The following is a 13,024-nucleotide window of genomic DNA, read 5'->3' as shown; positions in this document are numbered from 1 at the left end:
CACGATGGAGTCACTGCCTTTGTAAAAAGAGCTAGAAAAGGTTTTAAAATTTGCTTTGTTTTCCTATCAGCACAATGCCATACGTAAATGGGTGGATCAGAGTTCAAAGTAAAAGAGTAAAGACTAAGAAAAATAAAGAATAAAAGAGGTAAAAGATCTCACGAAGTTTGTGAGAAAGGGCAAAAACCCTTTTCTCTGGGTTGCCTCTTTGTAGCTGGTCATTGGGCAGACTGTTCTGTGAGACTAGAGATGATAATGGCAGGAGAGGAAAATGAAAATTGTGATCTTTGCAACTAAAAAACATCAATTTAGTTTCAAGTACAATAAAAGTGCATGGCCTCTCTTTCTGACAGTTATATAATTAGCAATATTTCTAATGAAGCAAACAATTTACACTACACTTTAAACATTCTTATAAAAAGTTGATAGGGTTTAAGTTGATTAATGCAGATATCTATATTCCTGATGCTCCTTTTTATTTTAGGCCCATTAAGAAAATAAAATTACTTTTCCCATGTATCCCTATTATAGTAAGTAGACTCTTATGGACTCATGGCTACCAAACATAATTAAGTCATTTGAGTTCCTATGCAGAGAGGACTGGAACTATATAAAGATCCATTAATATTCAAGTGACAAAGTCATTCAATATATGTATTTTATTGCCATAAAGCATATAATTGTTTTCTCATCTTGAAATAGTATACACTATTTTGCAAAGCTGAGAAACAGTGGGTTTCTTCTGCTTTTATAATTAAAACATCGTTCTCAAAGTTTGCAAAGCTCACTGAAGTAACCACACTAATGGTGAAGCTGGGCTTGCTTGTTTTGCTTTAAAGGAAAGTATGTAGGTTTGAGCACAACTGTCATGGTGGTTTTAAAAACGAGTATGTTTAAACCAGAGGCAATATAGTACTACACCCTTTGTACCAAAGTATTTTTCACTTGTAGTGAAAGAAAGGAAAAGAGATGACAGTTACCAATCACTGTGGAAACCATGGAAGGGTAAGCTAAAGAGAGATTTAAACATATATATTAAAAGAAAAGGACAGAGAACAGTATGTAAAGTATAGTGAGTGAAGTCGCTCAGTCGTGTCTGACTCTTTGCGACCCCATGGACTGTAGCCTACCACGCTCCTCTGTCCATGGGATTTTCCAGGCAATAGTACTGGAGTGGATTGCCATTTCATTCTCCAGAGGATCTTCCCGACCCAGGGATCGAACTCCGGTTTCCCGCATTGTAGACAGACGCTTTACCATCTGAGCCACCAGGGAAGTAAAGTATAGTAGGAAGACTTTAATATAACAGTGGACAGATCTTCCTAATCATAAAGGCTGTGAGAACTACAAAGAGGTATTATGTTTTCCTGTGGAGATTAAAAACTCCATTTAGCTATAATATTACCTAGAAAAAAGAGAGCTGGCTTAGCTAGTGCCTTGAGATTCCCATGTTTCTTTCACTAGCATGGAGGGAAAAGGACAAAAAAAAAAAAAAAAAAAAAAGACCCTGGACCAAACCTATAGGTAAAACCTTCAGCCTGTCTACCTGAGTCCTTTGGGGACTAGGCAGTTTGAAGAGCTGAGTTTTCTGGAGAGTTATGTGTGTATCATTCTGAGAATTAAATTTTTGTTTTGTTTAAACTTTATTTATTTTTGGCTGTGCTGGGTCTCTGTCGCTGAATGGGCTTTTCTTTAGTTTTGAAGAGTGGGGGCTACTCTCCAGTTGCGGTGTGTGGGCTTCTCATTGCAGTGGTTTGAGACCTCTAGGGCACTTGAGCTTCAGGATTTGGGGGTCCATGGGCTCAGTAGTTTCAGCTCCTGGGCTCTAGAGCACAGGCTCGATAACTGTGCACAGGCTTAAGTTGCTTCAAGGAATGTGGGATCTTCCTGGATCATGGATTGAACACATGTCTCCTGAATTGGCAGGTGGATTCTTTACAACTGAGCCACCAGGGAGGCCCATAAGAATTAAAATTTTCAATAAAAGTACTACTAAAAATGTATTTACTTTTTTTCTTCTTTAGACTTCAAAAAAAATTTTTTAATACAAGTTAAACTCAGTATAGAAATTAAGAAGGCAAAGAAAGTCATAATCCTACCACCCAGAAACCACCAAGTAACATTTTCTCTCAGTTCCTTAGTGTTTTAGACAGAATTCAGGTTATAAAATAATGAGACCCTCAGTCCACATTAGTATATTCTAAAGTCCTCTACTACACTGAACATTTTACATCCATGGTCTCATCTGGTCTCTACAAGCCAATGAGATAGGTGTTATTATTTCTATTTTAGAGATGACGAAAACAAAGCTTTGAGAATTTATCAAGGATCCATAAGAAGCCACAAAAACTAAATTTAAATCCTTTTGTCCATTCCCAAAGACTGATTTCTCATAGGATCATACCCTAAAGGGCAACATACTGTTATACATTTTAAAGGTTCCCACACAAGCATCCTTTACACACTTTTAAAAAAATTAATTTAATTGGAGGCTAACTACTTTACAATATTGCTTTACCCACTCTTAATGCTTTTTCAAACTTTCCTTCGCATCAGGTTCTCATTTTCCAGTTTTCACAAAAGTCTGTTTTCTTCTTATAGTATCCACACCACTTTCTAGTTTGCTGTTTTAAATTTACTCAAGCTTGGAAACATCAATAACAAAATAAACTCAGGAAATTTGTGAAATACAAAGGAGACTTCCAATGGGTGAAGTATATGTAGACTTTGTAATTACATATATTGATTATTCCCTATTCACAGAGCTATTCAGAGAAATGACATGTTACCATTCTGGCTTTGAGACTTAAGAGCTATTATGCTTAAGTCTAAACATGAATCAGCAAATCCTAAAAAATAAACACACTCGTAATCCAAAATGTTTTAATAAACATTTAGATAGTTACAGATGGAAAGGCTTATCCCAGAGTCAAGAAACTGGTCATATAGGAGAGCATCTGCAGAAAATATGTTCATATACAAACTACAAAAAAATTAATGTGCTATAAAACAAACAAGGCACAGGAGTGGGTAAGGGTGTGGAATGTTCAAACAAGAAAAGGAAGAGGCTCATTAGATGCTCTGTGGGGAAAAAAAAAGTGAGTCCCAGATTCAAAAGGAAGACTGCTCCCAACTCATTCTGGCCCCAAAAAGCAAAGAAGAACATCAGAAAGAATAACAAAGCAGAGAGACTGGAGACAAGGGGTTTTTGTTCAGTCATCGAGTCTTGTCTGACTCTTCATGACCCCATGGACTGCAGCATGTCAGGCCTCCCTGTCCCCCACCATCTCCTGGAGTTTGCCCAAGTTCATGCCCATTGCATCGGTGATGCCATCCAACTATCTCACCCTCTGTCGTCGTCTTCTCTGGAGAAGGGAGCAGCAAACCACCCTAGTATATTTGCCATGAGAACCCCATAAACTGTAATAAAAAGACAAGGGGAGTTTGATACAAATAAAAAAGAGAGACTAACACATGCTTTGTTGTTTTGCTTGGGATAAGAATAATGGATATAGAGGAAGAATAAAAGTTGCCCTAAGAAGACACAAGGATATTATTTCAATTTCAGCTGGAGTTGGCCCTGCTTATCTCTACCCAATGTGGACAAGTAAGAAGCCTCACAGAGCTATTTTTATTGTATAAGCTTGGCAGGCATGTTGCTTTTAACCTGATGACATATGCTACAATTTCATGTACTATGTAAAGTTTTCTCTTATTTGTGAGGTTGTTAACATGAAAGCTTCATTAATCAAGTTATCACTATAATCAAAAATGATCTGAGTATTGTTTGCTTACAGTTATTTTGCAAGTGCATAACATGTTTTTTCCACACATGTATGGAAAAAAGATGCCTGCAAGGGGATGATGGGTGGCAATTTCAATTGTGCTTCTCTTCCACTGGCCTGTTTCCTGCGAGGCTCTTAAGAGAAAGAAGAAACATGACGCCACTTTGACTTGGAAATCTCTAACTCTTAGGGGGCAAAGTAACAACAGAGCCTGGAGCACTGCTTAGGGTCTGCCTGTTTGCTACGTGGGATGAGATTCTCAGAATAAGGTTCTGGATAGATATTTAAGACTGAACCCCATTTTCCACTCTTCCACGCAACTTCCTCCTTAAGCCTGTTCCTCCTTAAATCTTCCTGTGTCCCTGACAGTGACCTGACATGTCGGCATCTGAATTTTTCAGGCTAGTAGCTTATAGTCACCCACTTAAAAAAAACAAAAATCAAGTTTTTGTTTAAGGGAGAAGGGAAATTTGCCTGGAAAGTAGTAAACATGGCCTCCCTTTGCCCTCTTTACACTTTATTCAAACAGAATTTTTAACAAGTGACTGTAATTTATCTAGATATTTAAGAAATGATCACAATTTGCCTGCATCCATTGTTTATAAATGTCGAATGGCAGTGTGTCTCTTAGATGCTTTGGTAATAGGGGAAAAAATTAATCCTTGATAAACTACAATATATTCACACAAATTTGAGTACTATTTAAACTTATTAGCATGGCAACTTAAACTTAAGCAACAAGGTAAGTACTTCGTATATTCACAGCCAAATAAAATACATGAACTGCCTAAAAAATGTTGCATTTTAAAAATTCATATTCACTTCCCACTATTCTATGGCTATGAACATCATGGTGTGCTTTAAAGTCAAAAACATTAAACTGTCTAGAAATGCTATGAATAGTAATAGAATTACATGGTGAACTTTATTTTTAAGTTTAGATCAATAAGGAGGAAAACAATAAACTAGTCAGGAAAAGCATCAAAAAAATATAGTCATTTATATACACAGAGGATTTGAACAGTATAGATTCACTTTCAGTTGATTCAATCCTATTTACACATTTACGATACAAACTACATCTTAACTCAAGAAACTGACCATATTTAGCACCGAGAAAGAAACTTCACTTAGCCTGTGATTATGACCTCAGTATCTTGACACAGGAAAAGAAATTTTATGAAATCTCTATGTATTTATCACTATCAACTTAAAAAATTGTTTTGAAAAATAACTACTGCGTATCATCAATTCACAAGTGATTCAGGAGGAAGAAAACAAACTGGGACTACTTGATATTGCGCACGACTCTCCTACAGTGGTTTGTTTTCATCTCCTCCAAGGCTTGTTCCAACTGCTGAACCAAGTGGAGCAGGGTGGCTGGGTCTGTCTGCAGAACTTGAGTGTTGTGATCTCCATTCTGATTAAGGTGGAGCTTTATAGTCACTGATGGTTTAATCTGTTGCCTGAGGCTTCTGCTTGCAAGCTTAGTTTTAAAAGGAATAAGAGCATAATAACTATTTAACAATTATGCTGGACATATGAATAGTGACATTATACCATACACAAAAATTGAATTTCAGATAAATCACAGACTTCAAAATGAACAGTAAACTTTAAAATCTTTGGGAAAAAAAAACTACGATGTATAGGTAGTCATACAGTATGCAAGGGTTATAAAAACAAAACTCATAAATAAAAAACTGATAAACTGAAATACATTAAAATTATTAAAACTTCTTGGAAAGATATCTAAAAATAGTTAAAAAAAAACCAAGCCACAGTCTGAGAAAAGATACTTTGTAACACATAAAACCAAAAAAAAGTATCAAGAATGTATGAAGAAGTGTTCTGATTCAATAAAACCCCCCCAAAACCAAGAAAATTGTACAGATCTATGAAAGCACTTTGCAAAAGTAATAAAAATAAACACAGGAAATACGTTCAACTTCATTAGAAAATGGCCAATAAAATCATGCTGTTTATCAGGCTGGCAAGAATTAGAAACCTGCCCATAAGGAGCACTGTGAAGTGATGGTAATGACTTGGTAACTTATCTGCTGTTGGTGACAGTGATGAGAGAATTACTTTGGAAAACAGATAAAATTACTAGCAATTCCATTCAGAGGTACATACTGTAAACTCTTACACATATACACATATTCATAATAGTACTTGTTTCCAAGAGCCAAAAGCTAGACATATCTCAAATATTCTTTACCAACAGAATGGATAAATTGAGAATATTCATACAATGAAATGCTTACTAAATGACGGGGAAGAGAAGTAAATTACAGCAATCTGAACTGTCAATAAATCTAAAAAGAAAATGTTTAATCAAAAAAGCAAGTTGCATATGCCTTCAAGGAGCCTATAATCTGCTTTATACCTTCTCCTGTGTTAATATATATTCAAGCACTCAACACACTGGGATACAATTGCTAAGCTTGTCTAGCTGAATTTCTGTAACCTATTCGGACCACTCAAATCAGAAGAATCTACTATTACAGCGGTTTACAAACGTTATTACACATTAGAATTACCTGGGTGACAAGGGAGCTTTAAAAAATCCTGATGCCCAGGTAAAACTCCGTACCAATAAATCAGAACCTCTGGGGCAGAACACAGATATCAGAATTTTTTTAAAGCTCCCTAAGGTCATTTCAATGTGCAATCAACTTTGGGAACTAGGGAGCTATCCTACATATTCATTTGTTCATTCTCAGATTCACATGGGTCTTTACAACTTATGCTGTCTCCTCTCTCAATAATATTACCCTGATTATCTCCATTCATTTCTTTTTTCTGAAATTTACCCTTCTTTTATTGATGCTTTTCTGGAACACGCCAGAGAGATACAGCTTTTCTGAAATACTCAGAAGTACCTTTATTTATACAATTATATTCTTTTTTCCTCTCCAGAACCTTATTTCATAACTATCTTTAATTACTAGTTATTCTGAGACATCTAATATCACTAAACAAATAAATATCTTTTCCAGCTGAGAAAGTATCTTACAATTCTGGTTCCCAAAGCATTCAGCACAGCCCTAATCAGTGATTGGATGGCATTCAATAAACATCTCTTAACTAGCTTATCTGTCACTGCTTGAGAAAGGGCTGCATGCAATGTCTGAAAACTCCTTTTTTGGTTGTGTACGTGGCTTTAAAAACAACCCAACCCTCATAAAAAGAAGGCAGACATAGAAGAATATTTATTGAATCATTTCATGAATAGAAAGTTAAGGAGCAGAAAAAAATAATCTGTGCATTAAAAGTCAGGATGCTGGTTACCTTTGAAAAGAAGGATGGGAAAAAGTAACTTGTAAAAGGCAAGAAGGATGCTTCTGAGGTGCTGATCATGGGTGCTGGTTTCATAGGTGTTTTTACCACATGATAATTCATTGGGCTATATACTGACCTATGTACTTTTCTATAAATGTGCTTTATTTAGACAGAAAAAGGTTTTCTAAAAGCTAAGCACCACTTAAAAAATATAGGTAACCATCTGCTTTTCCAAAATAACCTATTTCTTACAAACTTCACGAATTAAACCAATGTGAACATATTAAAAATATAAGAAAATGGGGAATTCCCCGACAGTCCAATGGTTAGAACCCAGCACTCTCACTGCCAAGAGCCTGGGTTCAATCCTTGGTTGGGGAACTAAAAAATCCCACAAGTCTTGCGGTGTGGTTTGGAAAAAAAAAAAGAAAATGAACTATTTGTGAAATGGTCTAAAAATGGACATTAAAAAACTGAAGTTTCAAACCAGAATTTGGTTAAGGTGGTAAAGAATACAATAAGTGTGAAGACATAAGCCTAAAATAAATCTTATATTCTATGTCAGATTTTTTTAAAAAAGTCATACCTGTACATCCAGTCGCCATTCAAGGCTGTGGTAACTGGGAAGGTCTGGTGCCAATTCACTCAGGATAGTTCTGATCTCCTTTCTGTTGTCTAGATAAAGCTGAAGCAACAATTTGTTCAGTTCTTCAGGAAATCCCAGAACAAAAACAGAATCTTGGAAATCCAGTTCAGAAATCTAAAAATGAATCAAGTTTATCAAAATTTATTTGTGTCTAATAAACGCTGAAATACTGGATATACACAAAAAAATATGAATTCTGTCTAGTAAAAGAAACAACACTCCTTAGTAAAAGGCAACCCTTGTCCACTATTCCAAATTCTGAGTTTCTGATACATAAAAATAAAAATAAGCAACAAAAGCGAAAACAAACTAGTGGGTCAAAAGGCTTCTGCACAGCAAAGGAAAGCATCAAGAAAATGAAAAGGCAACCTACTGAATGAAAGAAAAACCTGCAAATCATGTATCTGATACACAATAGCAAAATAAATAAATAAGTAAATAAACCCATAAATAATCTAATTTTTAAATGGGCAGAAGATCTGAATTCATATTTTCCAAAGAACACATGTAGAAGGCCAACAGGCACATGCAAAGATGCTCAGCATCACTCATCACCAGGGAAATGTAAATTAAAATGATGAGATATCACTTCACATCCACTGGAATGCATAGTATCAAAATGACAAGAAACAAGTGTTGGTAAGGCTGCGGAGAAAAGGGAACTCTTGCACACTGTTGGTAGGAACATAAATTGGTGCAGTCACTATGGAAAACTGTATGGAGGTTCTTCAAAAAACTAAAAATAGAACTACCATATGATCTAGCAATTCTACTTCTGGATATTTATCCCCAAAAAACAAAAACACAAATTCGAACAGACATATGCACCCCCATGTTCACTGAAGCATCTATTTACAGTGGATAAAACATGAAAACAAACTAAGTATCCATCGAAGGATGAATGCATAGAGAAGTTGTGGCATATATACACAGTGGACTATTACCCATCCATAAAAAAAAAAAAAGGAATCTTGCCATTTGCAATAACATGGATGGAATTTGAGGGCATTATGCTAAGTGAATTAAGTCAGATAGAAAAACAAATACTGTATGATCTCTCTTACATGTCAAATCTAAGACAAACAAAAAACAAAAAAAGCCCCACAAAACTCACAGATACAGAGAACAGATTGGTGGTTGCCAGAGGCAGGGGGTAGGTGGAAGAAAACGGTTTAGGTAAATCTTAGTGGGATATTCAGATGCTGACTGGACACATAAAGTCATGTATTTGGTCACCAAAGGGACCAAAGGGAGAGAAGGACGTGGAGTCACAGATTTTGGCTATCCAATGGAACAACATTATTAGGGACCAAGCAACCCTAACATTGGCGCTGACTCTAAATAGGAAAAAAGGAAACTGCCAACAGCAGGCTTGCTTTGCTCCCTTACTGGATGACCAACATGAGGAGGGATAAACAGGTGGAGAAAAAGTAGAGGAAGCACAATTTTTTTGTTTCTCTTCCCTTCACTGCATTTGCCTCAGCCACTTTAATACTCTACTTTCCTTGCTCCTTTCTAGGTTCTGCACGCCACCCTTTTTGGGAGGGGATGTCACTGTCATTAGACTTGTTTCTGTTTGTAATAGCATAGGCTTGGGTTATCTTGTCCCTTTAGCAAGTATTTCCTGAGACCCTACTATGGGATAGGTCCCATGCTAGGAATAAAGAACTGAATAAATCAAATGGGCTCAATCCCAGTGAGGAGGGCTTATAGTCTTTGGGGCCAGGTGGGTTAGGTTTGTTGACCAATCACATCAGGTAGTCTGTCAGAAGATTCAACTCGACTAAATCGAAGAGCAAGAGGCTAGAGATCGATTGCGAGGAGGAGAGCAGCCAGGAAAGCTCTGAAGAGGGCCAGAAAAGATCACCTCGGGAAGCAAAGATGAGTTCCCATATCAACTAATGGAACACATTTATGTGACAGAGCATTTGCTGTGGAACATCTCTAAAGTGTAACATTTTAGAAAGTCTGACAAAAGGAATCTATCAAATATATTTTTATGCAGTTAACCACTCAAATAATCTAATTATTTCACCCTAATTATTAGGGTGAAACACCATAAATCAATAAGCCACACTCTGTCTTTCATCACTTCCAGCGTGAGGATTTGCTATCAAAATGTTAAGCCTTTAGGGTAGTTTCCCAAATTTACCTGATCTTAAGAATGATTTAAAGCACCTTGGAAAAATATTCTCAAGTCCCTCTTCTGGAAAACCTGATTCAACAGATTTGAGACAGGAACCAGAAATTTGGTTTAAAAGGGTCACACAATATTCTCACTAAAAGGTAAGTCTAAGAAACAGCAGAATGGACAATATATAAATTAAGCTGTGTGTCTGTGTGTGTATGTGTGTGTGTGTGTTTGTGTATGTGAGTGAAATCATTTCAATCCTGTTGGATTCTTTGCGACCCCATGGACTGTAGCCCACCAGGCTCCTCTGTCCATGGGATTCTCCAGGCAAGAAAACTGGAGTGGATTGCCATGTCCTCCTCCAGGGCATCTTCCTGACCCAGGGATTGAACCTGAGTTTCTTATGTCTCCTGCATTGGTAGGTGGGTTCTTTACCACTAGCACCATCTGGGAAATCCCATGTAGCCAGCTGTAATTTTTCAAATATTTTTTTCTATTAAGAGCATGGAGAAACAACAACTGGCACAAGATTCTCAGTCAGTATTAAAAAGGGAAAAATGTGGGGAAAAAGGAAAAAAATACTTTATTAAAATACAAAAAGAACTGCCAAAATGCCCAGTTTTCTCAATTCTCCAACAAGCTAGATACTGCTAATACACAAAAAGTTAAATCATTTCATTCTCTGTCTTCTTAGGATACACACAGTAACATGTGGAATTACAGGCAATTCTAATTTATACTAACAAGAGGCATTCTTGCCAGCAGGTCACCTTACAGTCAGATTATGTACGCATGGCTTCACTCAATCAATTATAAATCAGTAACAACATTACTGAAATGAGGAGATCCTACCAGGACTGATACACAGAGTATACTGAACCTCCTTAAGGTCCTGGTAATACAAAACTGCCCACAAAAGCCCTTACCATGAGCTTTGAACTTTCAGTGAGGAGGTATATTAAGCCTTCCACACCATGTTGGACAGTGTCACTACTCACGCTGAGTTTTCCTGAAAAAGAGTAAATATGATCCATTACTCCATGTTTTCGAACACTGCAATAAAAAATAATTTTGGTAATAACCTCCTGTTCATCAGCCATTCCCAGGCAAATGCCTTCAGTTATTTCCCACCATGTAACCTTCTTTACAAAATACAGATGCGTGGAGACAATACCAGGTGTACTATCCCTCTCCTGAGCGCGCAGCTACTTCAAGCCTAACAGAAGAGACAGTATCGGAAACCTCCCCTCGTCCATCGGGGGAAAAATAGTTCAGTAAAAGCAGATGTCTGAACAACGAACAACAGCCAAACACTTGCGTATTTATGGTTCACCGAACTATTCCACACACTTGGATGCATATAAGCATCAGAGTGTATCTGGCAGATGGTGTTATGTCCATTACACGCCAAAAAACACAAGCTTTAAAAAAAAAAAAAAACCTCAGTATTTAGAGCACGGGCAGGATCTGCGCCCTGACTTAAGAGCCCTCCTGCCACATTTATTCTGCCACAACGGCGGGGAGGAGGGGAGGGTACAACCCTTGTCCCCAGAACCCCGTCCTCTCCAGGGAGATAGAGAACGGCCCACACTTCCCAGAGCAGATTGCACAGCTGTGCCTCCCCGTTTCTTACTGGCAGCGCCTTCGTAGATCTTGGGGTTCGAGCCACGCCTCAGGAACTCCACCGCAATTCGCCCAAACTCTGCGACCACTGCAACGGAAGCCAGGAGACCCTGAGCGCCAGGCGCTCCCTCGATCCCCTCCCCAGACCGCAGGGATCCACCCCCCGCCGCCGCGCGCCCTAACCCGCGCCGTCCACTTTCGGCAGGAAGGCCAGGTGCTCCTTGTGCTCCTCCGACAGGTCCAGCAGCATCTTCCCTGGGTAGCCAATTTCACTGGGCAGCGCCGGCCCCACCCTCGCGACTTCCGGGCCCTGAGTCCAAGCGTAAAGAGGCTCCGGCGCTTCCGCGCCGGGAGGTTTGGGTTCCGGCTGAAGGCCGCGCTACACTCAAACGCTTTCCTAAGCGCAGACTGAGAGCAGGAGATCGTTCAGTTTGTGAATCAGATGTCCCCTGCGGGGCTCAGAATGCCTTGCTCTGAGGAAGATGAAAAGAAGTGTAAAATTCTACTCGCCCCCTTGAGGAGCTTACGTTAATGATGTTAGTGGCTAACAGTTATGAAGCACTGTGTCAAGGCTGTATGTTGTCACCCTGCTTATTTAACTCATATGCAGAGTACATAATGAGAAACGCTGGGCTGGAAGAAGCACAAGCTGGAATCAAGATTGCCAGGAGAAATATCAATAACCTCAGATATGCAGATGGCAGAAAGTGAAGGGCGCTAAAAAGCCTCTTGACGAAAGTAAAAGAGGAGAGTAAAAAAGTTGGCTTAAAGCTCAACATTCAGAAAATGAAGATCATGGTATCTGGTCCCATCACTTCATGGGAAATAGATGGGGAAACAGTGGAAACAGTGTCAGACTTTATTTTGGGGCTCCAAAATCACCACAGATGGTGACTGCAGCCATGAAATTAAAAGACGCTTACTCCTTGGAAGGAAAGTTATGACCAACTTAGATAGTATATTCAAAAGCAGACACATTACTTTGCCAACTAAGGTCCATCTAGTCAAGGCTATGGTTTTTCCAGTGGTCATGTATGGATGTGAGAGTTGGACTGTAAAGCCAAAGAACTGATGCTTTTGAACTGTGGTGTTGGAGAAGACTCTTGAGAGTCCCTTGGACTGCAAGGAGATCCAACCAGTCCGTTGTAAAGGAGATCAGTCCTGGGTGTTCATTGGAAGGACTGATGCTAAAGCTGAAACTCCAATACTTTGGCCACCTGATGCGAAGAGTTGACTCATTGGAAAAGACTCTGATGCTGGGAGGGATTGGGGGCAGGAGGAGAAGGGGACGACAGAGGATGAGATGGCTGGATGGCATCACTGACTCGATGAACGTGAATCTGAGTGAACTCCGGGAATTGGTGATGGACAGGGAGGCCTGGCGTGCTGCGATTCATGGGGTCGCAAAGAGTCGGACACAACTGAGCAACTGAACTGAACTGAACTGATGTCAGGAATTGTTCTTAGGTTTATTAGCTTGTTTAGAGTTCACAAGAACCTTATGAGGTAGGTATCCTTATTGTCCCCAGTAGAGATAAGTAAACTGAGACAGGT

At 38.7% G+C, this 13,024-nt stretch overlaps 1 protein-coding gene across 2 annotated transcripts; it reads right to left on the bottom strand.

Moving 5' to 3' along the window:
- On the bottom strand, nt 4,686–11,795 carry COMMD2 (COMM domain containing 2). 2 transcript variants are annotated; one of them, XM_005675454.3, is made up of 5 exons: nt 11,654–11,795; nt 11,481–11,558; nt 10,774–10,856; nt 7,657–7,755; nt 4,686–5,271 (listed from the first exon to the last, which is right to left on the bottom strand). In XM_005675454.3, the coding sequence occupies exons 1-5, from the start codon at nt 11,718–11,720 to the stop codon at nt 5,074–5,076; spliced, it is 525 nt and encodes a 174-aa protein (XP_005675511.1). In that variant the 5' UTR covers nt 11,721–11,795; the 3' UTR covers nt 4,686–5,073. The 2 variants fall into 2 exon arrangements, with proteins under 2 accessions (XP_005675511.1, XP_005675510.1); XM_005675453.3 differs by having other exon boundaries at nt 7,657–7,830; nt 11,654–11,793.

Source organism: Capra hircus, chromosome 1 (genome assembly GCF_001704415.2).
Source record: "Capra hircus breed San Clemente chromosome 1, ASM170441v1, whole genome shotgun sequence".
In the NCBI taxonomy this organism is placed as follows: Eukaryota; Metazoa; Chordata; class Mammalia; order Artiodactyla; family Bovidae; genus Capra; species Capra hircus.
The sequence above is the reverse complement of the archived record's forward strand: the minus strand, read 5'-3'. Positions and strand labels throughout refer to the sequence as shown.